The 15,317-nt window shown below is 31.5% G+C and overlaps 3 protein-coding genes across 3 annotated transcripts in view; 1 reads left to right on the top strand and 2 right to left on the bottom strand.

Annotated features, from left to right (window-relative positions):
- LOC105359030 (uncharacterized) overlaps positions 1-526 on the bottom strand; it is a 113,374-nt gene extending 112,848 nt beyond the window's left edge. The window contains exon 1 of the mRNA XM_011495504.1: positions 175-526. Within this exon, the coding sequence (XP_011493806.1) occupies positions 175-378 (204 nt within the window). The 5' untranslated portion in view covers positions 379-526. The remainder of the gene's footprint in view (positions 1-174) is intronic.
- Positions 527-10,295: 9,769 nt separating this feature from the next.
- On the top strand, positions 10,296-11,218 carry LOC105368687 (NFU1 iron-sulfur cluster scaffold homolog, mitochondrial). The gene is made up of 3 exons (XM_011507757.1): positions 10,296-10,648; positions 10,728-10,831; positions 10,970-11,218. Exons 1-3 carry the CDS (start codon positions 10,342-10,344, stop codon positions 11,183-11,185), a joined length of 627 nt encoding a protein of 208 aa, XP_011506059.1. The 5' UTR covers positions 10,296-10,341; the 3' UTR covers positions 11,186-11,218.
- Positions 11,219-11,275: 57 nt separating this feature from the next.
- Positions 11,276-13,386, bottom strand: Rack1 (Receptor of activated protein kinase C 1). The gene is made up of 5 exons (XM_011507756.1): positions 13,156-13,386; positions 12,497-12,705; positions 12,031-12,237; positions 11,727-11,837; positions 11,276-11,634 (listed from the first exon to the last, which is right to left on the bottom strand). The coding sequence occupies exons 1-5, from the start codon at positions 13,262-13,264 to the stop codon at positions 11,317-11,319; spliced, it is 954 nt and encodes a 317-aa protein (XP_011506058.1). The 5' UTR covers positions 13,265-13,386; the 3' UTR covers positions 11,276-11,316.
- Between the last annotated feature and the right edge of the window lie 1,931 nt (positions 13,387-15,317).

Raw genomic sequence — 15,317 nt, 5'->3', positions numbered from 1 at the left:
AAAATAAAACCCAAGGGTCCGCCCACGACGACGAATCGGCCGATTGACATTCCGAATCGCCGAAGCGTTTCCTTGTAGTCCCGACGTAGCGAGCGAACCCGCGACGTCCGAGGGGGATTTTTGCAGGTGTCGACGGGGCGACGGGGCGCAAAATAATAAGCGATTAGGACTGACCGTGAGCTGGGACTTGTCAGGGGCGATGGCCGTTATCTCGACGGACCTCGGCTCCGGGGGACTGGCCCGGTTAAGCAGAGCCGCCGGCACCTTGGCCACCAGTGACAGCCTCCTCGTCAGTCTCCTGCCGAGATCGGCGCGCCGCCTCATCCTCACCCGCGGTCCCGTGCCCTTGTACGCCCCGAATTCCATCTTCAGCGACATGACCGTCCCTCCTCCCCCTTCGCCTTCTTGGTTCCCACGGGTCCCGGACCCTCGCGCGACCTGTCTGCCCAACCGTCCGATGCCTTCGGGCTTCCTCCCTCGCGCGCGCGCGCGCCCTCGCCCGCACGCACATAAACGCGCACGCGCGCACACGCACACGCACACGCACACGCACCCGGGCTCACATCGTCCGAGGAGGTCGCGGGTGGCGAACGGCTGCGGCGAACGAAGCGCAAAAGTATGCGTAAAAACAATACGGCGGCGGCGGCGGCGGCGACAGCGGCAGTGGCGGCAGTGGCGGCGGTGGCGGCGGCAACGGCAGCGGTAGCGGCGGCGATGGTAGCGGCGGCAATGGTAGCGGCGTCAGCGACCGGCCGAGGACAGCGCCAAGCGACGACTGGCGTCTGGGTCGCGAGGCCGGCCAGAGAGCCGCGTGCGAGCCTAGGCGCGCTCGCGGGGACGAGCCCGGACGCCTCCCACGTGCCACACACGTGCGCACGCCCCGGACGGAGGAGCTGGAAGGAAGCGCACAGAGGCTCACGATCGATTTCGTCGTCCACAGGGTGAAGTGCTATCGCTATGCGCTCTTGGTAGCCTCTTGATAGTTGACGATCATGCACTTTGAAAGAGCGATCGTACGAGATTGCTTCAATGGTTTTTGTGGATTTTATGTGGAGCTGAAGCAGTCGTTGTCCATCGATGATTCGGTAATGTGAAGTAGGTTTCAGCGTACATAATTGTCCACAGAGTCGCAATTCCTTACATTTGAATACAATGCATGAGAGCGTCAATACTCGGATGTCTTTTCCAAAAATACGCACAATTATTTTGGACTTCGTCATTTATTCTTTACCGTATCGATCTTTTCATTGATTCGTTCATTGTTATTTATGGCATTCAAATTTTATATAAATTTTGCAATGCTCGACAATTCTTGCGTAGGCTTATTGCTTGCATATTAAATATTTAAATTTCACATACACGATATTTAATACTTTTATTATTTCATATATATATATATATATATATATATTTATCAACGAACTAATATTTATATGTAACGACAAGATTTATGCCATTACTGTGTCGCATATCGTTTCATTCTAATTAGTCAGTATTTGTTACAAATGCTTTGCCTAATGTTTCAGTAGCATTAATTTTATCCTATCGACTGTGTATTACATAAAACTTCCAATACTTTTTTATCTCTCTCTCTCTCTCTCTCTCTCTCTCTCTCTCTCTCTCTCTCGTTCATGTATATATATATATATATATATATATATATACACATATATGCGTGTGTGTGCGTGTGTGTGCGCGCGCCCGTGTGTATATGTAGTGCATTGATACATACAAGATTTATATATATATATATATATATATATATATATATATAAATGTATAGGATCGTTTCAACCACTGAGCTTGGTCGATATGATCCTCGTAATATATACGAAACAATGTAATCGAACTTTTTGACTCTTCCTTACTCGATAATACAAAGAATTGTTGAATGCATTGAACCTCGAAAATGTCCTTATAAGCTAAAACTTGCAAAGAGGATAAAGATGCGTTGCAAGTCTATTGTGTGACTCACGCGGTTCACACATAAATCGTCTCTAAAGGTACATACCAAGGAGAAATAGCAAGTGAAGTTTATTACATAGCAAATTTGCCTGTGCTCGACACAAGGTCGACTGCGATGCAGTTGAAATTTAATGAATTGCTTAACCGTGGATCAAACCACATTTTTCCATTTAGTTTTCGCTCCACGTATCCAGTCGGTATGCGGCATTGTTTCATCTATAAGCTTAGCTTTTGCAATGAGCCAATGCTTGAAACTTTAAACTCTCTAATGCGTGAAATCGTAATTTTTTTTGCTTTCTCTTTCTTTTTCTTTTTAATCAAAATATCGCGCGACTTTTGTTTTAGAGTGTTTTGGGTGTTGGTAAACCGAGCGTGTTTCCGTTGACAGGGGTGTATTGGAAAACAAGGATCGGTCATGTGGAAGAAAGTGACAAAACTGATTGAAATAAGACTGGATGGGTCCCGTTGAAAATTTGACAGGCTACACGAAGCCGAGATTATAGTGTAGAAAAAAGATAGGAAACGATCTCAAATGAAGATAAGGATGCAGAATTTTAAAAATTTCAAAAACTATTAAAATTAATAACTCAACGTATATATGCAGAATATATACATAAGATCATCGTTAATTTTAATTAGAATGAAATTTAACATAACTAAGGAGAAAAATATTATTGTTATAAAATACTTGAACAACCTTCTTACATTGATGTTTCTTTAATACTTTGAATTATTATTCAAAGTAACTTAAAGTGATTAACTTTAGTATTTATTTATTTTTTGTAATTGTTTTTATTCATTGATTATCATATGAGCAAATGACAGTATTATCTTTTTCTACGATTATGCGCGTTATGAGAATAGTTATTTTCAGAAAATTCACAATGTTAGAAAGTATTTTTCTTAATATTAAAGTTTTCCGTTTAATGCGTGAGATAATATAACAATTCTTTGATAATGCGCTTTCAAAAGCAATACGTTACATAAGTACGGAGTGAGCGATAAGAAAAAATTTTAAGCACCTTAACAATTTGTATATTTACTTTGAAAGAAAGGACATGGATAACACCATTGTTACATAAGCAATTCACCATTTTCCATGCGCGTGTTGAAATTCTTTGCATAAACTAATATTGACGTTCATTTTCATGCAATAAATTATTTGTCGTACATACATTAATTAAGCACATGTTTATATGAAAATCTGTTTAATTACGTGAATCAATGTCTTGTAAATGACTAGAACGTAAATGTCGGATGGCTGTAAGCTACGGGTTTCCTTATACACGAGTCTCGAGTAACTCAATTTCTCAAACAAAGTTTAAACGCATGCATTTTTTTTTCTTTTTTCCACTTATTAGAAAAGGCGAAATTTTTTAAATAACTCGCAAGTATTGTCTATCAAGTGACTATATCAATCAAGTGACTTCGAGAAACACACAAGTTTCAAATAACGTAAAGTTCTATTGGGGTTTTAATTGTTCAGTATCATAAAAGATATTAGCCACAAGAAAGTTTCAAGTTGCTTTCAAATCGTTGTTTTCAAACTATAAATTTACGGACGAATAAAAGATAGAGTAACGAATAAATTTTTATCACGCGAAAAACGTTCGAACGCTCGAGAACTTTCCGATGTCTTGCACTTTATTGATCCTGATAATGTGCACTGGGCGTAAAAATTCGCATCCGCTTAAAAATTTAATGACCCCCTAGGAAGCTTCAAATAAGGCAATAAGACAACAAGTTCGTTACATATTGCGAGCGCGTAAATTTATTGACAATTGAAAAGCATTTAAAAGCTGCGCGAAGCTGTTTGCTCACCCGAGCTGCTTGCAACGACTTTCAGAGTAAACTAAATCGAACAAAAGTAATGGTCGCAAAGGTGCCGTAACATCTGAAATACTTGTCGGGTGTCACTTTAATGCTCCACGCCTGAAAGAGGTTGAATCGCGTCGGCAAAGTACACGGCATCAGTCGGAATTCCGACTGATTCATATTTTTCGCTTTAATTCAGGCGGTTTGCCCGTATAGGACTGAGGATCTTCACTTAAAGCGTCAAGCTGCGATCGCGCGGTATTGTGTAGACCATTGGCACTGCGTCCACTCTCTAAATATTAATAAATATCCACCGATCCGCGATGAGTATAATAAATACAATTTCAATAAGTCATACATATGCCAGTGCGAATAAATGAAACGTCACTGACACTAATCAGTGAAAGCGTTAAGCCACCGATTTCAATCAGTCGTTCGGGAAAGAAAGGAAACTAAAAAATTTACTGGCGTGGTCACGCCAAAGGCGAGTACATTAGCATCGAGTCAGCACGCATTTACGTACTGCCTTCGCGCACACGCCACACTAGCCGCAAATTATGACTTTTCATTATAAAATTTCATTTTCGATGCTTATGTTCTCACTAAAAATAGCATGCAATGCAGCAATTACACTCGGAGCAGCATCAATTTCCTCGCAAGCGAGTTCTCTTAAATAAGATATTAAAAGAGAACTCCATCGAAAGCATAATGAATATTCCTACATCCAAATGAACATATGTATCTTTCATGTATATATATATATAATAATAATAATAATAACAATTGCAATTTTCCTAACCGACAATTGAATTTCTTCCCATAATGAAGAGCGCAATTTATGAAAAGACCACTTCTTTGATTTACCTTTGATAAACTTTACTTTATTCCAATTGCAATCGACATTTTGATTACAAAATTACACTGCCGGATTTTTAAGCCACTTTTCATTTATATGCGTTAAAAATTTATTCGAGTACCTACCACGTATATACCTACTTACATCCCCTCAAATAATTTAGACATGTTGTTTATTGTTTCGCGTCCTCTTGTGCAAGCTTTTATGCACAAGATTTTTTAGTCCCAAAATTCGTAGACTATTAAAGGATTTGAATAACAAGAGGTCATATTGTGATTGTAAACTCCATGTAAAGTTGCTTTATAAGTCGAATAAGGAATTAAAAGCAAAACAAATTTTAGTAAATAGTTATTATAATAGTACCTTCCTACAAATAATAATAACTTACAAACATGGTAAATATTAAATTTTTATCTCTTAATTCAACAAATTTATGTTTGTTACTACCAAATTAACAATATTCGTTAAAATTATTTATTATCTTCAAGCTTCTTTTAGTTAATTAATTCCCTAGCTAATTATAACTATATAGCATTCACTATCTCAACTAAAAGAGATGAAAGGTTATTATTTTGAAATTCTGAAATTGTACATTTTCACTTTTTTAAACTATGTAATGATATATACAGCGAGTTGTTGACAGAAAACTGAGGTAGCTTATCGACTTTTACTATAGCCGATATATGCATATGTAATATTGTTTTTCAACTGTGAATTTACAATCACGGATAAGATAGGATACCGTAAAAATAACACAAAAAACTGTGTCTTTATATTATGGCATAATTTTTATGATAAATCGTTTTACTCTAAATTTTATATATGATTTACTCTCTTATTAATCACTTTTTTCCAAAACCCTTTTAAATCTGACAACGTTTTTATGACTATGAGAGCTTGTCGATATGATAACAAACTCCAAAGAATAGACAAAAAATTGAATAAAGATGAGTGAAAATATTCTTTAGAATTTTTTAAAAAATGAACATGTCCTTTTTAAGTTATGGTTATGTTGATATATTAAAATTGAATTATATATATTACTCACTGAACGACGATGAAAAATATTTAAATTAAATAGATTTATATTTAATATTTTTATTTAATATAATTAACGTGAAATTCTTGAGGCATTTACATTTTTCTATTAAAGAAGTCGATTAACGATTTTAATATATTGATTATAAAGATTATTATTATGGAATTTATTTTATGATGTTTCATGAAAATACTTTGATAACTATCGATAAATTACAATAAGTTTATAAGTAACAAGTAGAACATTTTTTATTTTGTTTTATAATTTCTTCTGCGTAAACAATAATACTTAATTGTAAAATCATAGTGAATGTTGTTTAAATTTTGAATTACAACATTTTTATACAAAAATATTTTTTTCTAAAATTAAAATTTTAGTATGAGAAAATAGTATATCAATGTTAATTTCATTCACTTCATATAATTCAAATTGCGACATTATACAAAAAACAGTTATTTCACATAATTTCATTTAATATAATATAGCGTTTAAAAAGTAATAAAATTATGGTTGGATTTCTTCATCATCTATTTATAATAATCTAGTGATGAATGATTTTCCTAAAAAGTTTTCACCAATTTCAATTGTCCGTGTTTAAATTTAAACAAAACGAATTATCTTATTCGGCTTATATGTATAATTTATTCGATTATAGCTTTCCAAAAGAAAGATTAAAGGAAAAGAAAAAAACGAAAACTTTACAAACAATTACTGTAAATACATTAATCTTCTGTATATAAACACAATGATTAAATAGTATTATTAATTTCTTTTCTTTTTACGCATCATTATGTCAGTACTTAAAAAAGACAAATTTCAAAAGTTTATTTAAAAGTTAATTCATTTTATTTTTCATATACTTATCTATATTTATACAAGAAAAGGTTTATATGATTAATTATGTAAATGCAGAATATAAGGTATTCCGCGATGTATTTACAACTTGTAAATTGTAACAAAATATTTATTACTAACAAACTGATAGTAATTACTCGCCTTTTAAGACTCAAACATTTTCCCAGACGAAGCTCTAGAATTATTATTAAATTTAACTAATAGTCAATCTAATAACCTATTTTTTAAGTAGTTAACCAATTTGTAATTTATAAAACTAATCCATTACAAAAAGTAGTAGATAAAAATCGTATAATCACATAACCGTATATCGCACTTACATTTTATACAAAAGTATAATGTTAAACATCTAATTTTAAAATATTAATGAAGTACTAGAGAAAATATTGCGATTAATTACTTTTTGATTCAACAATTTAGTTTGTTCTATATAATTAGGTTGATTTATAATAATATTATAATAAAATTATTATTATCAGTTGAATGTTTTTATAAAATACTATTACATTGTGTTAATTCAGTTATTAATTAGTCATTTATACCAGATATCACTAGATGATCATAAAGTAAAATATATTATTGCTTTGAAAACTTTTATATTAAATTTTTTAAATGATATCAATGTATCTTGTAGTTTGTCGAAAGTAACAGAAAAGTAATTCCATAACAAATATGGAATATGTAATATTATAAGTTTTTATCTTAAAAAATCAAGACAGTCGTAAAATAAGTTTCTTTAATTACATTGACGAAGTACATTTTAAAAATATTTTACTGGTTGAAGAATGAACATGTCTTGTTTGATCATTTCAGAATAAGTAACATAAATATAAATAGATAAAAGTGCTTCCAAGTTTTTGGAGAGTAATGTAGTAAGTACAAAGTAAGTACACGTAAGTCAAATTGATTAAAAAAAAAAATTATATTACATTTGTCGTAAACAGGACTATCAAATTAAATATGTAAACATAAACATAAACACTTGTTGATGTGCTACATAGTACAATTGTGTAAGAATCATTCAGTTTGTTAATAAGTTATTAATTATATAACACTACTTTGCAATAATATTCTGTGAACCTTAAAATACAATAGAACACGAGGAAAATGCTGCTTACCAAATGTTTGTGAAATAATTTATAAATTAATTATAACAACCAAGATATCAAAAATATTTTATTTTCAAAAATCATTAAAATACTTTTGGAACTATGTAGAGAAAAATATGTAAAAAAAATTCTGACAGCACAACGGTGTTATTCAAATTTGTATTGGATTAAAAGTGTAGTAAAATAAAAACAGCTTAAAACTTACTTTATGCAAATTATAAATGCCATATGAAAATGAATTTTTATCTAAAGATTGTTTTTTTATAAATTTAATATAATAGTTGGATTCATTAAAAAATATTGTAAGTGTTAACATCAAAATAATAACATTTTATTGTTATATTTTGTTCAATCATTAAATATATATATATAAAAAAAAGTAGATCTATCATTTAAAATTACAACACAAAATTTGAGAAAATCTAGATCTCTATATATAATATTTACTAAAAAATTAATAAAGAAAGTAACAAAATATTTTCAAATTCAATCTTCTGCGCTCAATGATAAAATTTCAGAGTCCTGATAATAATGCTTTATGTCAGTTTTTTTCAGCGGTAAATGTTACTTCACTTACAAACTTCATGATCATCGACTATAAATTATAAAACATTAAAAATTTTATTTATATGAAAATATTTTCATCATGTAATCAATAGCAACAAAATTATAAAATACATATGGTAATAAGAAAATCTAATTAACCGTATCAATGTATATTGCATTTGTATTTAAAATATTTATTTTTTCCTATCTGTTATATATTTTATCGTCTTGATTTGAAAAATGTGTTACTCCCGTTCTTTTGTATTTCTTTTAAATTTCATAACAATTCTCAATATAAATTGACTTAAATATAAATTTTTTTTAAAGAATTTAGTGCGCTCAATGAATTATCTAATTACCAAATACAACATTCTTTATTAATTTTAAAACATAAAATCTTGAGATATCGTAATTTCTACTGTAGATGAAGAAAACTCATATATATATATATTTTTTTTTAATGCTCGTGTGAACCTGAAAATTTAAATGAACACATTTGACTGAAAATATTAATGTAAAACATAATATATAACTGTATTATAAAATTACTCTGAGCTAATTGAAAGTAGAGCGAAATCGAAGGTTTTCAGTGATAGTTTTTAAAAGATGTTTCTTCGTCTTTCAAACGTTAAACTTTTATCATTAAAAAAAAAAACAATATGTATTTGAATGCCTCGTTGAATGTGGACATTTGACGTTATACATCGTAAAAATGTAGCACGGCAAGACGAAATTTCACAAGAGTCGACTAGAAGAACGGATATAATATAGTAAATACTAAAAGAAAATTTAATAGTGAAGATAGAGTTTCGTTTACAACAGCTCACGAAGAATAAAACGAGAAGTCCATTAAATAAGCAAATACCGCCACCGAATGATTTGAAAAAAAAAATAAATAAATGCCATTCGTCTCTCCTCGTCTGTATAATAATAGCATCCTTGACATCTCTTATGAACGCAATTGTCCGTTCTGAGGAAGAAAAAAGCTATTAGGTGAGGGACGTGTATGGAATTTTTGTCGTTTCTTACGTAGCTTTTCTTGAAAAGTGAAAACATCATATTATCAATATGAATTCTTAATCTCATCGGTTTTTTGCCTTTTAACTTATCGTTTACAAAACATCCTTACGAGCTGAAAAAATTACCAAATTTTTTTTTTCAAAAAATTCTACTTTATGATAAAATGCTGTTAAAGTGCATTTTACAGTATTTCCTATAGTAGAAAACTTTTACTTATTTTTAATGCCCATGACTTATTACTTGAATTAAATTAAAATATGAATGAATTTTAACAAAACAAATTTTATAGATCGCTCGTTAACTTTCTTGTTGCGTTTAATTATTTCAATAAAAATATTATTGTAATTATACTATAGAGAAATGTTGTTTCTTTATACTGTAATTTAGTGAATTTCCTTCAATCGAATCGTTTGTTTTTCTCTCCTAAAATATAATCCTAAAATATAAAGAATATTTCATTCTTCATACTTTCTTTGTCGTCTTCTTATTTACTATAAGCATAAAGAGTAGATAGTATTCTCTAGAGGACATTGCAATTACAAAAATATTAAACGTTCGTTTTCTATTTAAATTAAATGTAATTTATATTTTTACATCTAATCATCGAAACTTATATAACATGAAGATATTCGATCTTTACTGAGATCACTGGTTTGTGGTATAATAAAGTAAACATAACCTTTAAATTAATACTTGTTATCATTTAGGTCATTGAAAGATTTTTATAAATATTATAAAATTTATGTATATTTTTATAGAAGTAAAAGATGTATTATGTTACCTAAACTTGTGTAAATTTCAAGTATAAATATTTTAAATCACACGATTGAATTGATAAAAGCAATAATTCTTTATGAAAAGCAATTATGGATATAATTTTCACAAAATCAGTCTTTCTACGTCGATTATTCAATTCATCAATTAATGTTTATCAGTGCATTAGGTAATACGTAATTGGAAATTTTATTATAAGTTATTTACATTCGATTTGAATATATTATTAATAATATTTATTGTACAGGTTACAAAAATGGAAAAGAAAATGCATTCATACTATAAAAAATCCTTCAAAAATACAATTACATATGAATTGGGATCGAAACATTTTAAATTATACGCAAATTCAAAAACGAAATATGTTTATTCAAACACACGAAACACCTAATCCAAACAGCTTGAAGTTTGTTCCCGGTGTAGAAATTCTAGGAAAAGGGCAAACCAAAGATTTTCTCAAAATAACCGATGCTGTATGTTCACCATTAGCAAAAATGTTGTTTCGCATTGAAGGTGTTAAATCGGTTTTTTTTGGTCCAGATTTTATTACAATTACCAAAGCAGATGAAGATTTGGAGTGGTATGTTATGAAACCCGAAGTTTTTGCTGTTATAATGGATTTTTTTGCAAGTGATCTTCCTGTTATGAGAGATGTTGAAAGCTCGTCAAGTATTTGAATGTATTTTTTAGCATTAATGGAATTTATAATTTAATTGCTTTTAATACTTTGTATTTAAATCTATTATAGCAACAAACGAAGATGATGATGAAATTGTACAGATGATTAAAGAACTTTTAGATACTAAAATAAGACCTACAGTTCAAGAAGATGGAGGGGATATAGTGTTTGTGGTAAAGTGAAATTTAAATTTCTAATACTGTAGATTTGCATAATCAATTACCAAAATTTATATTAATATTAAATTTTATAATTAGTACTTATGGGAAAATTGTAGAAATTCACAATAATTTTATTAAATATAATTTCAGAGTTTTACAAATGGTACATTAAAAATAAGAATGCAAGGTTCATGCACAAATTGTCCAAGTTCAAATGTCACTTTAAAAAACGGAATTGAAAATATGATGCAATTTTATATACCAGAAGTACTGTGTGTCGAAGAAGCAGAAACTGAGATGGACGTAGTTTCCAAAACTGAACTCGAAAAACTCGAGAAGAAACTCGATAAATCGCATGACGAATAGAAGTAATTTTATAAAACTTTATTGCGACATTACTTACAAGCTAATTACATGTATATTATATTTCATCGGAATAGAATAAGTTAAAATACATATGTTCAGTCTATTTATTTATTTTTCATTTTTTATACAAATTAACGACTTGAGATGGAGACTTGCCATACTCTAATCGTATTATCCGAGTATCCAGCGAACAATGTTTGTCCGTCCGTAGACCATGCAAGAGACAAACACTGAGGAGGCTCAGCTTTGCTCGTTGCCGATACAACTTCGGGTTTCAGCTCTTCAACCATTTCTTTGCCCTCAAGATCCCAGATCTTAATCCAAGGTCCGTAAGCAGCACACAACCAGTAACGGTTGGGGCTAAAGCACAATGCTGTAATGATGTCGTTGTGATCAAGCGTGTGCAAGTGCTTTCCATCGTTTAAGTCCCATAACATAGCTTTATTATCCTATGGAGAAGCATAAGTAGTTTGAATATCGTGCAAAGTAAGAAAAAAAATAAATAAACTTTTAATCATAAAGTGTAGGTGTCGAATAGTACCTTGCCTCCAGAAGCACAAAGGGAACCATCCGGTGAAACGGTCACTGTGTTGAGGTAACCAGTATGTCCATAATGATTAATCTTTAACCGACAGTTGGTTAAATTCCACACCTATAATTAAATACAACATTATTTACCAAAGGAAATATTATAAAGTAAAAGTAAAATTTCAGTTCTGTCACACTTCAGTCCCATATCCGCAAACACTCATCAATATCATGCTATTAATGAATTATCATCATTTAAATTAAAAAAAAATTTGCTTCAGCCAATGATTAAAATGTAAAAGAAAAAAATTAATTACTTTAACAATTCTGTCCCAACCAGCAGACACGATAATTGGGTTGGAATGGTTAGGAGAAAATCTCACGCAGCTAACCCAGTCGGAATGTCCGTCTTCTTGAATGGTATATTTACATTCTGCCAATGTATTCCATAATTTTATCGTTTTGTCTCTTGAACCAGAGACAATCTGACGATTATCGACGGAAAAGGCAACACTAAGAACATCCTGTAAATATGCATATTCATTAAAAAATTTTCATTTTAATTATTAACACTCTTACGACTAGTTTATAAATTCTGGAGACAATTTTGTAAGAAAAGACTACAGAGTCTTCTACTTACGGCAACGATAAATTAGCCCACCTCTTCTATGTATTATTAAAAAAAAAATATATAAAAAAAATGCTTCAGTTTTATATTTGTCTCGTAACTCCAGTTCCCGTACAAGATGAATACGAGCATTCGCTCGCAGATCAATGTCACACCTGTGTATGGCCTTCAAACCTTCTAGTGCTCCGACCAGCTGCCAAGTCCCAAAGCCTTAATGTTTTGTCCCAGGAGCCAGAAAGTGCATAATTGCCATCCGATGAAAGCACTACATCACTGATAAAGTGCGAATGACCATACAACCGCTTTTGAGGTACTCCGTAGTTTAAATCATCGCGAGTCAATTTCCACACGATCAGTGTTTCATCTAAAATGTAAAAAGCAGCTTTTTAAATCACGAGCACATCCACCATTCGTATTGATAAAGTACTTTTACAAAACGCTATCCCACCAATGTGCAATATGCGCTTGAAAGAAAATCACGTGTACAATCGAAAATCCACATTTTTACAAAAAATGATAACGCCTCCAACCCCCTCTTTCTCTCTCACCCTCTTAACTAACAATTACAACCGTAACCATCCTCAATTTTGACAACAATCTCGGTAAACTCACAGCGAAGGCGTGCCACACAAGCATGCTCAACGCATCATCAAAATTCACTTACGAATTTAAATACAAATAAAATATAATGAAATTGAGCTCGCGCGCAACTTGTATTTATCATCTCGCGGCAATAAAATATGAACGAGCGCCAATAATATAAAAAGTAGAAAAATCCGTTGAACACACATCATATGGGGCAAAAGAAACTTACCACGTGAAGAGGACAAGATCATGTCCGGATATTTAGGATTCGTCGCTATTTGCGTGACCCATCCATTGTGCCCGCGCAACGTCCCTCTTAGCTGCAGTGTCTCAGTCATTTTCAATTAAATTTTGAAGTCTCGTGTCCAAGATGTTCCTGGATTTCTTTCCGCTCTCCGGCGCGTACAACCAGCGCGTACAAATGGCCGTGAGGTAAAGACCGGAAAGAGGAAAGTCGCGGGAGTCGCGTTCGCGCCTGACGGCCGCTGATCGAATCTGCATCGGGAATTCGGAATCGGACGGGAAAAGGATGGGAGCCCGTCGTGTCTTTCGAAACGCGCGCATTTCGAAATAGCCCACGGAGAAGAAATAAAGTGGCCGTAAGAGCATGTACCGCAGGCTTACCGTAGACTTTGCTCCCACGCGAATAATATAATTAGCTATTGGGGCAGGAGGGGGGGAGGGATATTTTTCTCCCCTTGAGGCTGGAAATTGGGTGTCTTTATGTATCCGGCACCGCCATTAAATTCCATGTTTAAATTAAGGTCCAAGTGCCAATAGGCGTGATAGCTTCGTTTATCCGCGCAAAAAAATAATTGTGATACTTTCCATTCAGAAATGTCGTTTTAGCTTGTGAATTAGAAGCTCTCCATTAATAAGCGATAATAATGTTGATCAAAAAGGAAAGAGAACAATATATTAGGATTTGATCGACAAATTGCTTTAATGTAGTTTATATTACGTATTCGATTATTGAGATAATTTATTATTTTATCGTAATTTTCCATTGATTTCTGATTATTTTGGGAATCTATCTGATTTTCAAGAGATTTTCTAACATTACTTTGGACATAGGGCTTTACTCGACAGTCTTCACATTTAATAATATATAATTAGCAACAATTTGCTACATTATATTAGCTTACAGTGCATAAATAATAAGATGCTGAAGTGAGTATTAATATATGCGATCAAAATTATGCGATAGCATTTGTGTAAGAAAATTTAAATTTGACATTTTGATGTAGTAAATGTAATTTTAACGTGCTAATACACCTTGCAAGATTTACTTTACGACGATTTATCCAAGTTTGAAAAAGCTTGTTCATAATCGTTGCAAAATCACAGAAAAAAACTTTTATATTGAAAATCATACCCAAAAGTAAAAGTGAACTTTTTAATGTCTATGTACATAAGTCATTGGCAGTCTCGGGTAAGTTAGAAAATTATAATTTAAGCATACAGTTAATTTATTATTAGAGTATAATTTCGAATTGTTCAAAAAAAAAAAAAAAAAAAAAAAAAAAAAAAAAACAGAAGAATAAAAGGCACAACGAATGAAATTTTAATTTAATAGGTCTTTTTATTTTTATTTTAATTTACTATTATTTACAATTTCTAAAGTATTGAGACAGTTTCTATGCAATAATAATAATAATAATAACAATAACAACAACAACAACAACAACAACAACAACAACAATAATAATAATAATAATAATAATAACAACAACAACAATAAAAGAAATGTATATTATTATTATTCAAGATTGTATCAAGTTGCAGAAAAAAAGAAAAAGAAAAAAGGGATTGAAAAAACATTGAATGCCCAGAACAAAAACCAATAGGAAAAAAGCCTTTTAAAACTTAATTTACATTAAATTTTAAGTACATTTCAAGAGGAATCTGAAGCATTGATAAATAATCAACCGATTTCGAAAAATCATTATGTAATATTTGAAGCTATTAAATCCTTTAACTAAGTTGACTATTATATTTATTATTATAATGAACTATTCAATAAATATTCACTAACTTGTGATAATTAAGAAAATTATAAGGCTTACTTAAGACGAATAATCAATTTTATATATGATATATAATAAATAGTAAATAATTTGAAAATAATGATAATTGTTATAATTAAGGTTTTAAAAATTATATTTTTATTTAAAATAGTTTTTCGGCTCATTGCCGAAAGTTATGAAAATAAATAAAACGGAGTTTTAATTGAGAATAATATGCATCATAAAAGTTGTTATTATCACAAATTAGCTATTATCTTAATTAAATATTAATTGAAACTGAATTTACCTCAAGCTGAAAGCGTTTTAATATTATGTCTAAAAATAGAAGATACGTCTACATAATTCCCAGTGCAACTAAATTGTG

The sequence above is a fragment of the Ceratosolen solmsi genome, unplaced genomic scaffold (assembly GCF_000503995.2).
Source record: "Ceratosolen solmsi marchali unplaced genomic scaffold, CerSol_1.0 scaffold1, whole genome shotgun sequence".
NCBI classification, from domain to species: Eukaryota; Metazoa; Arthropoda; class Insecta; order Hymenoptera; family Agaonidae; genus Ceratosolen; species Ceratosolen solmsi.
This window is presented reverse-complemented; position numbering and strand designations above follow the sequence as displayed.

Coding starts and splice junctions, on each gene's coding strand:
- LOC105368687 (XM_011507757.1), top strand. CDS start 10,342: ATGTTTATTCAAACACACGAAACACCTAATCCAAACAGCTTGAAGTTT. Junction 10,649..10,727: donor AGATGTTGAAAGCTCGTCAA/GTATTTGAATGT, acceptor AATCTATTATAG/CAACAAACGAAGATGATGAT. Junction 10,832..10,969: donor GAGGGGATATAGTGTTTGTG/GTAAAGTGAAAT, acceptor ATATAATTTCAG/AGTTTTACAAATGGTACATT.
- Rack1 (XM_011507756.1), bottom strand. CDS start 13,264: ATGACTGAGACACTGCAGCTAAGAGGGACGTTGCGCGGGCACAATGGA. Junction 12,238..12,496: donor GGTTTGAAGGCCATACACAG/GTGTGACATTGA, acceptor GCATATTTACAG/GATGTTCTTAGTGTTGCCTT. Junction 11,635..11,726: donor TTTGTGCTTCTGGAGGCAAG/GTACTATTCGAC, acceptor GCTTCTCCATAG/GATAATAAAGCTATGTTATG.